Source organism: Hesperophylax consimilis, chromosome 2 (assembly GCF_061612785.1).
Source record: "Hesperophylax consimilis isolate HC1 chromosome 2, BYU_Hcon_1.0, whole genome shotgun sequence".
NCBI lineage: Eukaryota > Metazoa > Arthropoda > Insecta > Trichoptera > Limnephilidae > Hesperophylax > Hesperophylax consimilis.
This window is the reverse complement of record NC_142837.1, coordinates 33,269,500-33,286,695: the sequence shown is the minus strand read 5'-3', so window position 1 is coordinate 33,286,695 and position 17,196 is coordinate 33,269,500. Positions and strand designations below refer to the sequence as shown.

Sequence of the window (17,196 nt, the reverse complement as noted above, 5' to 3'; positions counted from 1 at the left end):
TTTTATTCTGTATAAACATTCCTTCAAACAAAATGATATCTTTTATTTACATACATTCTACAATGCATTATGGTTATTTATGTCAATTATTATGGAAAGCATTACATATTCTTAATTGTATTTTATTTATAATATACACATGATGTGTATTATTGAAGGCCTAGCGGCAAATAATAGCCGGGTCAAATAGTTTTCTTTACAAAGAAGTCAAACGCCACATAATAAAAACTAAAGCGCCGTAGAAATGTTAAATAAAAATTTTCAACAAAGCGTCCATAAAAATTCTAATTATTTGCTGTCAATGAGTCTGAATGAATAAGTCTCAAATGGTAATCGCTCCAATTGCCTCTGTAAGTGTATGACGTAATCATTGAAAATTTAAATTGACCATCCCGGGGCACCTAAGATCTTCCAGCTGTGTAAAGACTATTTCTTTAAACCGCAAAACTGTGCTTGTGGTATTTTATCTATCTATCACAATGCAAAAGTAGACAATTTTTTCCATACCCTCACAACAGTTATGAAGCTAATACAGTTATTGAAAATAAAACATAATGTATATCTGTTAATTAATAATATCTGAGATATTATGAGTAATATCTACTAATAATTGCGCCATACACAAAATATTCTAGATTAGTAATTCGCATATCACAGAGTATTAATTTGTTAGTTACATAATTATTTTAAATGTTCTTAATTCATTAAGATGTCAGTAAAATGGATGTCTTTGTTCATTCGAGGCAGTCCGTTGGCAATTAGGCATCTGCAATATAAATTTATAAAATATTAATGGCATCCAGAAATTGCAGATTACATTCACAGTTCAATAAATAAAAATGTACGCTATGTATTTTATTCAACATTTAACCTTTCCGGGAGTAAGTTACATAATGCTGGCCGTGCTCTGGGGAGTGAGTTTTTTTTACATAAATAAAAAATATATTTTATGATAGTATGCAAAATAAACAACAGCCGATATCTCTGTCGATAATGACGTAAAATGTTTGAAATTAGTGTAAAGTTACAGGAATATGCCCATAATGACAATGCGATGCATATTTACTGAATATGCATCGAATATGAATATGCGACCCCTGTCGTCCATAGCTGTCCGTACTCCTTTGGCGAAAGTGTGTGCCGTCGTTCATTAACGTCCATACTCCCGGAAAGGTTAAGAAATAAAAATATGTGCTATTTATTTTATTAAATATTTAATAAATAAAAATATGCGTTATTAATTTTATGATATGGATAAACTTTTGTGGCATAGTTCAAAATTTATCTAAAGGTATCACAACCAGAGTTGATTAAAATAATTACTCTATCGCATGTTTCAACCCTTATTAATTCGACTTCAATGAACAAAAGAAAACAAATTATGAAAAAGTTTATATAAAAATACCACAAATAAATTAGAACTGGAAAACTTTTTGAATATTTAAATTCAATGTTTAAATTCAATACAGGCTCGTCCTAGTGAGGTTAAAAATTCTAACGCACAAAAGATACAATGAAAACAAACAATAAACAATGTTTGTATACACTTTTTTTGTTATTTGTTTTTGTATACACTTGTTCCATTCTTGCTAATAACAATAAGTCGGCGTAAACAATACAAAAAGCTGTTTCTAAAGGATATCATTGTCAGAAGTGTACACATATTATGTACCAGTACACAAAATCCTAAATTTGTGAAGTTCGAGTTAACTCTTTTTTGTTGTTATGAATACCACAAAATAGTCAAAACTGCTCCTAACCATTGAGTGGAGTCAGTGGGATTACGGCATCTCCTATTTGGTTATGTTGTGAGAGTGACGGTAGTGGGGAAGTGCCTGGCTATTCAGATCTGGTCACCAAACATGGCTAAAGCCATTTTAAGCAATATTTCGATTCTGTATGATGGTCTTTCAACTGGGCGATACTAAGAATATATTTCAATCGATAGAGCGATCTATTATGCTCAATTAAACACATTTACATACAATACATTATTTTTGCCACATACATTTAAAATATAATATCTTAAATCCTATCCTAAATATTCCTCCTGATAATTTATTTTATCATATTGTCGTAAAGTTGTCTAAATAATGTAATTTTGTTTCAATCTCATTATTTTGTTATTATATCATTTATAATACAGGTATTACAATCATGTAGGTACGAATTGACATACTTATGTTTGTAGTCGGGGGCTTAGCTAGTTCACTGGATGTTTGTGACTTTTCAGTGAGCTAGAGTGGTAAGATTGAAAAAAACTACATTATTGATGTTGTAGCTGAAAACATTTTTTTTTTCAAAATTTCAATTTTTGGCAAAGTATTTACTCAAAAAATTGAAATTTTAAAATAAAATATACATTTTTTCAGCTTCAACAACACATCAACAATGTCGAATTTTTCAATCTTACCACTCTAGCTCCAAGCTAAAAGTTTAGAACTGCCCATGTGCCATTTGTAATTTATGTGGATACAAAAATCTATGGATTTAAAAGGTAGTTCATTAATTTCTTCCTTTTTTGTCCACCTGAAGAGAAAAGTGCCAAGCTGTATGTACATGTATACCATAGACAACAGAAATAAAGGAAGGGCCATGAACCATTTGTTGCCAACCAGAGATGTGCAAAATGGGTACCCAAAACCATTTGAAATGCAAAATGGAAATGGGTCAAAACTTTTCCATTTGAAAATGCAAAATGCAAAATGGTTTTTAGAAAAGCATTTCAAATGCAAAATGCAAAATACCTATTTTCAAAATGCATTGAAAATGCAAAATGGTTTCTCAGGTCAAACAATTAAAATAATTATAGAATTTTTAAACAATTTTTTCATTTAATAATGAACATCAATGTAGAACAAACATATTACATGATGGTAAATCCAAAAACACCACGACTACAGATTATGAGACAACAAAAAATTTGCGCGGGACTAATGTTGCCAACGTAAAAACATAGAAACTTAGCAGTTAATATTACAGCGTCATGGCCCCATGTTCAGTATTTGAATCAGTATTTTTTGTAATGGTATCACTCAATTGCCAGGGCTCCTACCAGGGAGCAACTTGACAAATTTAAATTATCTCTCATAGCGAGGTTGAGGACCGACTGATATTTGGGGCTTATGAAAAACAGATGAGTGGAGATAGTAGGAAGAATGTTGCAAAAAAGCATTTAAAATGGAAAATGCATTGAGAAAAGCATTTGAAATGCAAAATGCAAAATGGTTTTTAGAAAAGCATTTAAAATGCAAAATGGAAAATACCCATTTTGCATATTGCATTTCCATTTGAAATGGATTTATTTGAAATAAAGCACATCTCTGTTGCCAACATTGTTCATGCATACTAAAAAAAAAAAATATGCAAAACTTTCATTTGTTGAGCCTTTTTGATAGTCCGTGCAGTTTGGTTGTAGTTCAGCGAGAGTCGGCACGCTTCCATGCCATATCTTTCTTTGTTTCTATTATCTGTGGTAGGTATATACCCAATGATTGAAGGACCTTACCAAGGAAAGTGGTCATGAAGTACATAATCACAAAGCCAAGAATTGTTGCAATCAATTGCATTAGGCCCGCATGCTTCTTGATATGATGCCACTTGGCTCTTTCTCGGGGCAGAACCTCGCTCACGGTCACATAGAGTAATGTACCGGCAGCCAGGGACTGAAATAAAGCATATAGATAATGTATTCAGATGCACTGCTTCTATACAACATAATTAAAGTGTGTTATTCGACTTGATAAAAGATAATTCCCTTAAAGTCCCTTATTTGCTAACAACGATAAGCAAGATAAAAGGCGGATTCTCAGTTACCTTTCGCAAGAAAATTGCTGTCAAAACTGAAATACATATGCATCAATGTTTTTATGATATTCTAATATTTTTGCTTAAAACACAATCATATAAATATTATATAATTTATGTTCTGTAAAAAACACTTTGAATATTATATCAACTCTAAAAAGTTTATATTGCTTTGTAATGTAAACATTAATGATGAAATTGAATTTCTATTGTTAAAATCGTACTGACGAATAATGCACCCATTATTATTATGTATGTAAAGTCGTACCTGCAAAACTCCCAATGCAGATTGGGTCCAAAACTCATTAGATTCTTCGATGAACATCCCGGCGGCTATTCCAAGCACAGAGCCGAGACTGAAGATCAGAATGGACACAATGTGGGAGCAGATGCTCCCTCTCCCCGTGGCTGACAGTTCCACGCCCAGACAAAATCCTACCACCAACTTGTGGGATGCCACTGCTCCCACTAGAAGTAGAACCTAAACATAGTTTTCTAAATAATTCATCAAATAAACCTGCAATATAGTTTAATTAAATTCAATTAATCAGTCAATTCTGAACAATACACAAACATAATGGAAATGTCCATAGCTACTTATTAAAAAACCCCTCATCTTCCAATACTTAATGCTGCAAATACACGTGAGAAAGCTGAATCACAAATTATGGAAAGGAACGTAGCAACTGCAAGCGCCGTTTCATGCCGTTTTTTTCTCATGTGTATACGTAACATAATGTACTGAATTTTATTTAACAAAGTTTTGTTTCACAATATTATTCTGTGTAACATATTCCTCATGTAAAAACAGAATGTGTATTTGATCTCATAATTAAAACAGTTAATTTACACAGAACAGTTGTAAAATAGTTCATCTCAAGTGCGTATTACACTAAATAACTCAACTTAATAAAAAGAAAATAACACAATGGAGTGCAACTTTAAACCGTATTTATTAAAATATCAACACAAACTAATAAAAATTCCACCTATGGAAAATTAATATTCAGGAAAGAAACATTGCCTGAATTGTGGTGATAGTTTTTATTTCATATTCATATCTGTCACTTTCATTATTCATATCTGACATTGGGGGGAGCATACTCCTGCGTACAGAGCATAGGCTGCAGCAAGGCGACTATGATTGGATTCCTTTCGAAAATTGAATGAATTAAAAATGAGTGCTATATACCTTGGGGCCAACACTCTGCAGTCCAATAGCAAGTCCTTCCAGCACAGAGTGAAGCAAAAGTGCTAACAGTAGCCCGATAACCCCTGCAGAGCTTCGCATACACGGCTCATCGTGGCTCACATGGCAGGAGGTATGAGTGTCTCCCAAGCCCAGGAGATCTTCCCCCCTCTCGTCATGCAGAAGATTAGAAGACTCGCACGCCCCGTACGCAGCATTCTGAGATCTACTCGCACGGTGGCTGTGACCATGGTGCGCATTCACAAATCTTCCTCTCGCAGTTTCATTGGAGACTCCTTTATTTCTACTGTCGGTTTTATCACCACAAAAAAAATGAACCAACTCATCCACCAGGTAAATAAGAAAGAAGCCTCCGCAGAATGCGAGCTCTGCGTATCCTGGTAACGTTTCTCTGGCCTCTGGTAGCATGTGCAGCAAGGAAGTTGCCAATAGCACCCCTCCTCCCCAACACAACAGACAAGACAAGAACAATGGCCACCTTTGTCTGGTGAGAGGACTAAGCCAGGCTGGCAGTATTCCAGCCAAAAAACTTCCAACTCCCAAAGCCACCATGGCCACGATTTTTGCTTCTTTCACATCCATTTTGTCAAAATTTTGGTCAACTTTAGTTTAACAGATTTCTTTTTCACAATAATAAAACAGCTGTCTCTTGAGAGTAGGTACTCAAATCTCATAAAGATGTGTCCATTATTCTGAGGTCATAAAACAATGGTGCACATTTAAAAAAGCCACATCTGTTTTCACAATTTCTTTAATTCACAAATACCAAAAATAAAATTGGCACCACAGAATACTCATTATCTCGAAACCGCACAATGTTTTGATAAAATATAAATATGGCGTATGCCCACTGCTGATAGAACACTGACTGAAGAGGAGGCCATGCCTGCTATAAGCCCTTATCAAAAAAGTGAATCACTATCACTAATCACTGTAATTAATAACACATTAATGCTTTTGCTACATATGCTCAAATATAATTTGTAATACAGTTGTATCTTTACTTATGATATAAAATGAAATGTTTGTCAATTAAAGTATTTGATATGATTGATTGTCATTCTCAAGGCCCATTTTTGTAACAATCACAAATATAAACATTATTATCTATTTGTAGTGACAAGTAACAATACAATTATTATAATATTATCATTTCTTTATCCATTATTAACCTTTTCAGACCTGAATTAAAACCGGCAATGTTAGAAAATATTTTCTAGACATTTTTGGTAGATATACTTTTATTTTAAGTTATTGCTTCTTTCATTTGGAAGAATATAGGTCTTGGGGGTGAGTTTCTCAAAAAATGACAAATCATACATTGCATTAAAAAAATTTAACATTAAAAAAATGAAAAAGAAAAACATACCTTCAAATTACCTTTCAGACCTGGCTAATAGAATAAGGAAGTTGAGTCCATTTTTTTAAATTTTTTTTATCAATGTTCGCATTCAAACTTAAATACTGGTATTTTTTTTTTTTTTAAAGTTTGTTTTCATAATTAAATTAATTCTCAAAGTTTAAATTTTATTAAGCCCGCCAAAACGAGCGGAATCCGAGCGGTAAGAGGCGGGGTGTGGTGTGACGTCATTCGAACTGTGAAAACCACGTCGCTTAAGCATTTTGTATGGAAAATTTTTTAATTTTTCAACATGGAATTCCAGTAATTTTTTTACCAATGTTAACCGTCTATTAGAATTGATGTTATTAAAAAAAAAGAAAATTGATTAAGATTTCATAGTTAAATTAATATTTTAAGTTAGAATATTTGCTTTTCCTGCCCGGTACGGTACTTGTACGGTATTGCCGTCGCTACTTGTTGACGTTCCCCGCGCGAATTCAGGACCACCGCGCAGAAAAGTAAAGACCAAAAGTAAAATAACGGTTTACAGCCCAGTTCACTGTGAGGCTTTTCTGGGCGGCCGGCGGCCTGAAGTGTATCACATGCTATGTGACATGTATAATAATAAAAACTTCTAAGTTATGCAATAAACAACATATTATTATAAAGCACTATACGAATATGTATCTTTAGAAATCCATTTCATATAATAATAACAACAAATACGTACATATATTTGACAAACCCAAATAAACCTTTGGCCTATACACCTCTCTCATCTAAACCGACCATCTCTCATGTAATAGAAAGAGATGCACCATAGGTGATCCGTTGTACGTACAAGTCACGACACATGTGACGTCAGAATTCTTTCGACCAATCGTGGAGCGTATACAGTCTATTGCTATTGAATGCTTTTTCAAGAACGTTTAACTAATTCGAAGAATAATAATATAGAAATATATTTATATATTTAGAATCGATATTTTTTGATCTACATGAACATATTTTTATAAGTCAAAATATTTTTCACTCAACTTCCTTATTGTGAGGGTCCGTTTATAAAAATATTTCTTGAAAACGGTTGTAAAATTTCCACAGTATTCTGTCCCACAATGACCGTTTAGGTTCATATCTAGACTGTACAGGCCAATGTTTTCGAAATTTGCCGCTAGCGGCATCATTACGAGCCGTCAAAATGTTACATCAACAACGAAGTCAACTTCTGCCTAGTGGGCCATATATAAATATACACATATATAAATTATTTGAGTAATTCACTGTGGTATTACTGTTGTCAACATGTTAATCGATGAGTACTTTGTGTTTTTTTATTATTGCATTCAACATTGGGTTATTATTAATGAAAATATTTACACCAGTATGAGCGTGCGGGTCAGGATTAGTTTTATACATTTCATACCAATTTTGTGTAAGGTGGAAGGAAATCACACACCCTTTTCATAGGAATAAAATCATCAAATACTATCAAGGAGAATAGCAGCTCATTTGGGCTTATTAAATTTTATGAGAAAACATGGAAAATGATTTCAAAGACGCAGAATTAATAATAATTATTGAGCCATATCTTTTACCTTACTTGTACCTAGAACGCATATACGTAGTTGGTAATGCATGCTCAGAGGTGATGTATTTAATTGTAAGGAAATAAGGCATACTATCATACAATAAGGCTATTTATATCTCTTCAATTTGTAATATTATTGCAACCTAATCAAACAAATACAATGAAATATTCATGTCTGTTGCTTCATTAGCTTCGCCCAGACGCTCCACACAATGCACTTTAGCAATTCCTAACTAGCAAATAAAAAATTAAGCCATCAAAAGTGCAAAATAAAGTTTATGAAATTTATTGTTTATGACATGAATGTTTTCAGGCCTTCCTATCAATGTTCAAGTATTTATTCTTAGTTGCTAGTTGGGAGTGGCTCATTTGCTTTGTGTGGTGTCTCTGGACGAAGCTATTACTATCTCATTCTTATTGATCATGACTGTACAAATAATTAAATATACTATCTAAAACTGGAAGTTTCTTGAATCCGATTAGAATCTAATGCTTATCAATCAAAACATATTAAAACATGTTAACATATTATTTACTCTTCTAAAATATACTTAATTATTGTGCATAGTTATTTTTCTTTAAAACTTTTGAATCATAAAACATCACAGTGACTTATCTTATCTTAAAGTCACGAGTGGGTGATGGAATAATGACATTTTATCATGGCTACAGGAATTGATTACAGGTACCACAAATTTTCGAGGTTTATTAAAAAATTATACTTTGGTTTAGTTCCGGATTAATTTGTCCCTAAAATGAATCATTTTCATAACTTAAAATGCTCAAATTTAAAAAAAATCCTTTAATAAAATTTTGATTACTCCAATTTGACAGCTCGTAATATTCGCAACACTCTGGCGAAAAAACTCTGGCGAAAAAACGGCTACCATCTTGACAGGAACACACAAACAAATTTACAAATGGATGAAATGCAAAGTGGTTGAGTTAAAACAGGACTTCGCTATCCTCTAATATACTACTATACTAAATATACTACCTCTAATATACTACTAATAACTACCCTCTCATAAAACTGTCATTTTTCATAAAAAAACACCAAAGTGTGATTGGCAATATCATTTCTTATAGATAAGCATTTTCATTTAGAAAAGCCAAAAATTCCAGAAGTAACCCAAATAACCCACCGGTATAATTGAGGTACGAGGGGGTACCCAAAAGAAACCGAACTGAGTTGTGATGGGAGGCTTATTTTTTATAGTACCGGGTTCTGCCGGTAGGACCATGTTCATCTATTTTTCCCCAGTCAGTATGCATGCAGTATGCCAAGCGCTGTGCTGGAGAAGTTGTTCTTTCAGCTGGTGTGAATTTTTTGTGTGCTCGTCGTTTTTCTTACCATGGCTGATTTTCGTGAACAGAATTCCGAAAGGACCCAAACTTTTTATCCAAGGTGACGAATTATGGTGATATGGATAAGACCATGAAACAAAGTAACAATCAATCCAATGGAAGACTTCAAATGTCGTCCAAAAAAGCTTATCATGTATGATCAAACATCAAGACAATGTTCATTTGTTTTTTCAATGTGAGAGTAATTGTCTAATTGAGAACTAAAAACAGAGCTTTCCCAAAAGCATCATCCTTGTAGGCAGTTTTTAACACTTCAAGAGTCTGTGCCAGTTTTAAAAACTTCACGGTCGTGCGCTGTTAACGAAAATCAGCCATCGCAAAAACGACAAGCACACAAAACAACTGTCACCAAAAAGATCATACCAGCCGAAAGGACGACTTCTCCAGTGTAGTGCTTTGGTGCTTGGCATACTGAATGGGGAAAAGTAGCTCTAAGTAGTAGGTCCTACCGGCAGAACCTGGTACAAAAACAGAGCCCCCGCAACATCAGCTCAGTTTCTTTTGGGTACCCCCTCGTATATAACTGGAGTAAATATGAACGTTCCAAACATGGGCAATAACGTGGGGCTAATTGGCAACAGAGAGATAAGTTTCCAGGGATGCCTACATGTATATAAGATACTGTACACATCGTTCTGGAAAAGACAGAACAAGCAATGGTGTTATCTTTCATCTGTAAATAGGGTTTTACTATAATCAGTAATCGTGTTAATTATAAAAAAGTATAACAAATTTGAATTTTTTTTAGGAACCATATTTCACGGGCCGCCGTGAGACGTGAGCTGTCTGCTCTCTCCGTTGTGCTCACTTGACGGAACGTAGCGTAAATGAGATAGACAAACGGCAGCCACTCTGTTCGCTGTCACAGGTTCGGGCGACATCTGCAGTTGCCTCACCCCCTTCTACTTACCGCATGGAACAATATTTTACACAGATTTTGCAAGGAAGGTGGACTCTACATGACTCAGTGGTTGGTATTTAAACTCTCTCCAGAGCTGCCCTCTGAAGACAAGTACCAGGGACAAAACACCGTGGTGGAGCAGAAGACTGCAGGAGCTACGGAAAATAGTAAGGCAAGCTTTCAACAAGGCCAACAAGTCAGGAAACTGGGATGCCCACAAGCAATACCAGAAAGAGTACAAGGTTTCAATCCAGAAAGCCAAAACATGCTCCTGGGAGAAATACTGTGGGGAGGTGGAAACCATCCCACAGACTGCAAGAATCCAAAAAATTCTTGCAAAAGACCCAGGGGCAGCAAAAGGCCCATTCAAAAAAGCTGATGGAGGATATATCAACAGTTGGGAGGAGGAGTTGGAGGTACTGCTGGGGAAATATTTTCCCGGCTACAAAAAGTTAGAAGCAGATGATACCGGTCCACCACCAGCCCGAGTTATACGGGAAGGTAAGGACTTGGACACTGCGGCTAAAATAGTTAATAAATGGGCAATCAGAGGGTTTGACCCTTTTAAAAGCGCAGGAGAGGATGGAATCTTTCCGGCACTTCTACAGAGGGGCCTAGATACAATCCTACTTCCGGTGACGAAGATCCTGAGGGCATGCTGTGCCCTCGGATACATCCCCATACCATGGCGGAAGACAAGGGTAGTGTTCATACCCAAACCGGGGAGAGCTGACTACGACCAACCAGGTGCATTCCGCCCAATTAGCCTCACCTCATTTCTATTGAAGACAATTGAGAGGCTAATGGACAGGCACATAAGGGACGGGGCACTGAAAGAGAAGCCCCTCCACGAGTTACAGTTTGCTTACCAAGCAGGTAAGTCAGTCGACGCGGCACTGCACAGGTTGGTGTACAAACTGGAGCAGGCACAAGCGACTGGGGAACTGGCGGTAGGGCTATTCCTGGATATAGACGGAACATTTAACTGCACCACTATTAAATCCATTGATGAAGCGGCAGAAAGACATGGACTCGACAAAACCACCAGAAGGTGGCTGAGGAACATGCTCTCAGGCCGGATACTTACGGTGACAAGGGGTGAGGTAAGCATCATAGTGCTGGTGACACGAGGGTGTCCACAGGGAGGGGTCTTATCACCCTTGCTGTGGAGCCTGGTGGTGGACAACCTCATCCGGAAACTCAACAACAGGGGCCTATATACGCAAGGGTATGCGGATGACATTGCAACCATAGGTGTTGGGATGCAGACACAACCCGAGGCCTTATACAGTCAACACTGGCAACAGTGGAAGAATGGTGTGAAGAAACAGGACTGTCAGTCAACCCAGACAAGACAGAACTAGTAATCTTTACGCGTAAAAGGAAACTAGAAGGATGGAGCAATCCAACCTTCTATGGAAAGGAATTAGAACCCTCTGACACGGTTAAGTACCTCGGAGTCATCATAGATGCCAAACTGAGATGGAAAAACCAGGTGGAAACTGTAGGCAGAAAGGCCTGTGCTCTGATGTGGGCAACTAGGCGAATCTGCGGCAGAACGTGGGGTCTCAAACCTAAAATGATGCAATGGCTTTACACAGCCGTTGTAAAACCAAGGATCATGCACGCAGCCCTGGTCTGGTGGAGAAGAACAACACTGAAAACAGTGATGGTCACACTCAATCACATACAGGGACTTGCATGCAGAAGCATCACAGGAGCCATGAGAACCACTCCAATACTAGCCATGGGAGTGCTGCTGAACCTACCCCCACTAAACATAGAAATAGAGGGGGCGGCGATGGCGGCAGCCTACAGGTTACATTGCAATGGCCAATGGAGAGGAGAGTTGCCCAGAAACAGTCACACGGAGATAGGAATAAGACTGAGGGCAATTAGTCCGACGGCTGGGATGAAGCAGGACGGCAAGCAAGCCGAATACTTATTCGGACAGTTGTTTAAAGTGACGTACCCCACAAGGGAGGAATGGGACACGGTCCCAGGTCCAAACTCCAAACAGGAATTAACCTGGTTCACAGACGGGTCCAAGATGGAGGAAGGAACAGGGGCCGGGGTCTGTCTACAGGGATCTAAGAGGGAACTCAGTATACCTCTAGAAATGCACTGCACTGTGTTTCAAGCTGAGATGAAAGCCATCTTAGCCTGCGCACAGGAGAATATGAGTACAATCGGGTACAGAAATAAGAACATAAACATATGTTCGGATAGCCAGGCGGCCTTAATGTCACTGGAAAGTAACCGATGCGACTCCAGACTGGTGATGGAATGCAGGACTATCCCAATAGAACTGGCGACCATCAATAAAGTAAAGCCTGCTCTGGGTACCAGGACATAAAGGTATTGAGGGCAACGAGCGGGCTGACGAACTAGCAAGGAAAGGGGCGAAAGCACCACTTGCGGGATCTGAGCCGGCCGTAGGAGTAGCAGCTTGCCACACCAAACTACATATCAAGAGGTGGGTCAAATCCCAACACTGGAAGGAATGGAAGAAGGCACCTGGAATGAGGCAATCTAAAGTACTCATAAACGGACCGGACCCTAACCGAACCAGGCAACTACTCGATATGGACAGAAACTCACTGAGGGAACTGGTAGGACTATTAACGGGACACTGCCATCTCAGGAGACACATGCAACTGTTGGGAGTGGAAAACACCAACATCTGTAGGAAATGTGAGGAGGAGGAAGAGACTCCAATTCACCTATGGTGCCAATGTCCCGCTCTGCTGGGAATAAGGCTCAGATACCTGGGAAGACACAGTGTGGAACCAGAAGACATCGCCACATATCCAATGACAGCCCTGGTGAACTTCATAAAAGGGACCGGGTTACTGGCAAGGGAAAGAGGTAAAATGGGAGATAGTACAATGGGCCTATGGCCTAAGTGCTCGCGGGGAACGTAAGTAAACCGCCTCCGACTCCGAAAAAAAAAAAAAAAAAAAAACTCTCTCCACGTAGTCTGGGATTACTTTGCATCACTTTTTTAGTAATTTTTTTAAGGCTATGGAGTAGTATGTATTATTGAAATTCAATTTTTTTTTTTTTTTTTTTTTTTATGTGTCACCTCACAAGAGTGTCCCTGCCTGTGCAGTGCACAGACAGGGGAACTATGTCACCACCCGGTTGGGCGGCGTTGGGAGGCGGAGTAAGGTAGGGGCTGTAGGAAGGGATTTGTTAATGCGGGCCTTGAAGAGGCTCGGATTATAGGAGGGAGGAAAAACAGATGCCGGTAGCTCGTTCCACATACGAGCCGACTTACACAAAAACGAGTCGTAAAAACGGCCCGTTCTCATGAAGCCAACGTCAACCGTGAACGGGTGTTCAGTTTGTGTCCGTCGAGTTTCGCGCACGTGCACCGGTGCATCAGGAATCAATGCTGCTAGCTCCTTGGAGCAGGCTCCATTGAAATACCTGTAGAACAGACACAGCATGCCTACATTGCGTCTATGCATCAGAGAAGGCAATCGGTCTGTTAACAACGGATTGTCAATCAGACGGATCGCTCTCCTTTGCACAGACTCAAGCAGGTTTATCAAGTATTTTGGCACCAGCCCAAAGGTGGCTCCCAAATTCAATAGTTGGGCGGACTTGAGACTTGTACAGGGTCAGCAGCTGGTCACTGTTGAAGAATCTCCTAGCCCTGTACAAGACGCCCAACTTTTTGGAGGCCTGATTTACTCGGGCTTCTATGGATCCCCGATACTTGAGCTGGTCTGATATAGTAACTCCAAGCATTTCAATGGAGTCTTTATTGGGGAGAGTGCTTCCATCAAATTGCACCAGACAGTCATTGATCTCCCTCTTTGCCGAAATCAGACACGCTTGGGTTTTTGAGACGTTGAAACTGACCAAGTTGGCCTTACCCCAGGCACGAACCATCTCTAGGTGGTGGTCAATTTTTCGCTTCAAAACTTCCCGAGCTGTTCGGACATCATAGGTGGAAGGGGGCCTGTCAAAAAGATAACCCTCGTGAATGGTGCTGTCATCAGCGTAGCAGTGAATTGGTGCACATTCAACGAGATCGTTGATGTGCAATAAAAACAGCGTCGGAGACAGCACAGATCCTTGTGGCACCCCCGCATTGATTTGGTGCGGTGAGGAAGAAGAGCCGTCAACCACGGTTTGAATTGTTCTTCCCCTCAGAAAGTCCGCAATCCAACTATGCAGGGTTGGGTGGATCCCATACGATGGTAATTTCCCGATAAGCGCCCGGTGCCAGACTCTGTCAAAGGCTTTGGAGATATCCAACCCAACGGTTTGGGTTTCACCAAAACGTTCCATGTACCGCCCCCAAATATGCGTTACATATCCGAGTAGATCGCCACACGATCGGTTTCGACGAAAATGTAAGATAATATGAGTTAGGTACAACATCTTTATGTAGTTTTAAGAGTATTTATTAGTTCTATAACCAGGGCCAGTCCTGTGCAGGTGCTATTGGAGCAGCGAATCAAGGCGCTGATAATACCTAACACCTAACACAGCACTTTTGAGATTGTTACGAGTAAAAGGCACCGCTTGTCAACTAGTAATTCTGTGAACAGTAGATTTTGCGTAATGTTGACAGCTCGAGTCGCAACGCCCATGCGCTCTGGTTGAATAAAAAGGTACTATCAAACATAGCTACCATGGAAGTAAGAAGCAATGGAATGGCAATCTGTATGCAAAGTATGGTAAGCAGCTTTTAGACCATAATTGGGGTCAAAGTTCGGATGTTTGAATTTTGGATCGGAAAACTTGTACATCTAAATCTAAACAGTTCATCTTCACGAGAGGTTGCTCGAGTTGTTTTCCTTATTTTATTCTTTTTAATGAAAAATGGTTTTGTGTTCAATGTTGTCGTGTTCCTACGAAAGCAGTGAAAAATCTAAATCGAATAGTAGTATTTCATTTCACAAGCGAGTACTTTCAATATATTTAAATTTTACGTCTGTTCTATATCGCTGACTAATCTTCTGATAGGTACATGTATCACGTGCATGCTGAATAATTTATTTTCACTTACGGTGTATACATATTATTCCTTATAAGTACCTATATTGTAAACCATTATCTAGCTATTTATGTAAAAAGGGTGTCTGTAGCTGGCGGCCGCATGACGGACACCGGGTGTGTGGTGTGGATTCGATTTTTACAGAAATCTACAGTTTTATTCGGAGATTGATGAAATTTTACATACTTAGCCTTCAAAAAAAGAGGAAGGTCACTTCCTCTTTTTTTTCACACATCTGTGTGAAAATAAAAAATATTTTTGTGCCTGAAAACACAAAATCAACATTCAATGAAAATAATAAGAAATTAAAACAGTAACAAGCTAGTAATAATTTTGTAAGCAACTTTAAATAGTTAAATATTTTCGGAACAACATTGAGAACTAAAGGCAGTCAACTATTTTTCAACTATATACTCAAAATAAAACAGCATTAAAGTCGTAACATAAGGGTAATAATTTTGTAAATAGTGAGTATATGGGGATTTAGTAGTGAGACAATGAAGGATGATGTTGTGTGGTATCACAGCGTTTATTGCGAGTCAGTAGTAGTCAGTATTGTGCAGTTGGGAGATGGCTCTGGACCGATGATGATGATACCAGGCGTAGACGGCAATGACTGCGGTAGAATGGTCGAGATGCGGGTCAGTGAGTCGACCCCGCGTTGGTGGAGATCGGACTCGTGGGCTTGTTCAGCACTGGTGAAGGCGAGGAGTCTTCCAGGTACTTCAGCGTGAACAAGGTAGCCGAAGGTGCGCTGGACCTGGTCGGCAGATGAGCGGGAGATGCAGGCCGGCGATGAAGTGGTCGCAGGGTCTAGGCGCGTGAGGTCAGCGCTGGCCAGGAATGATAGCCTGGGCCAGGGCGTTGAGGTGAAATCCCAAGGAGTCGATGGTTGTAGTCTGTGCAAAGTCGGGTGTAGGTGTGTAGCGATGAGGTGAAGAAAAATCGAGGCGTGACGCTGGGCCGTGAACTGGCCATAATGGCTGATTCTTCCGTTACGTCGAGTCGGACTTCTTGAGTGGGATGATGTCGCGTCGAACTTGTTGAATGGCATGATGATGTACATAGGTCCTCCACCGCTTATATAGCTGCTGATTCCTTTGTTCTTGTCTGCCACGGGTTGTAGTAGCGTCTGGACGTCGAACCCGCAGGATCGCTGACTCGGTTCATTGTATGAACGTTTGCATCACCCTGTATGCAAACATTCTCTTATCAGCAGTTTACGTATTGCGGTCCCGATATTTCAATTGAAGTTTCGTAAGTCTGATTGTTTGTTCAGCCTTTTACTCGTGCGGTCTGGTTACGATATGATGACCCTAGGGGCGGGGACGTAACCGCTACAAGTATGGTTTTTGTTTTTGGTATGTATCAAACTGATTCATACCAAAAGCTATGGTATGAATCATTTGAGCAGGTTTTCTTTGAATTATTTATTTCCAGCTGCTTTGAATGATTCTGCGACCTTTGTTTTCTATACACAATGGAGTTGGTTGGGTATGTTCGAGATTATGAATTAAAAAAATAAATATAATGTATTTTAGTATTTTAGACAACCTTTATTTTCTAATAGTTTTGGATGTTGCTGTTTTAATATATTGCATTTGTGTCTCTTTATTGGTTTCACTGTTTTTTTATGTTGAGGTCCAGGGTGCCAGCTTTCTTTTAATTTTTAATTTCTCGGTTTCAGTTAGATTTCGTTTGCAATGAATTTTGGGTTTCTTGGTGTTCAGATTCAGCAAATTGAGGCATGCAGCATCGTCAACGGCTATGTGCATTTCTTCATATTTTATAATGTCTCCATTTTCTATAGTTTCTCCTTCTAATTCACCTTCCATATTAAAATTGATTTCGTCCAATGTTTTTCATTTCCATTAATACCAGTAATTTAAATATTTTCGCTTTCTGATGTATGTCTTTTGATTCTTTGCTCCACATAATTTGGCATGTTTACACAACATTTTATATC

The 17,196-nt window shown here is 38.5% G+C and overlaps 1 protein-coding gene across 1 annotated transcript; it reads right to left on the bottom strand.

Annotated features, from left to right (window-relative positions):
- Positions 1 to 2: 2 nt before the first annotated feature.
- Positions 3 to 6,044, bottom strand: Zip88E (Zinc/iron regulated transporter-related protein 88E). The gene is made up of 4 exons (XM_089642198.1): positions 5,000 to 6,044; positions 4,076 to 4,288; positions 3,509 to 3,665; positions 3 to 766 (listed from the first exon to the last, which is right to left on the bottom strand). Exons 1-4 carry the CDS (start codon positions 5,597 to 5,599, stop codon positions 759 to 761), a joined length of 978 nt encoding a protein of 325 aa, XP_089498324.1. The 5' UTR covers positions 5,600 to 6,044; the 3' UTR covers positions 3 to 758.
- Positions 6,045 to 17,196: the final 11,152 nt, after the last annotated feature.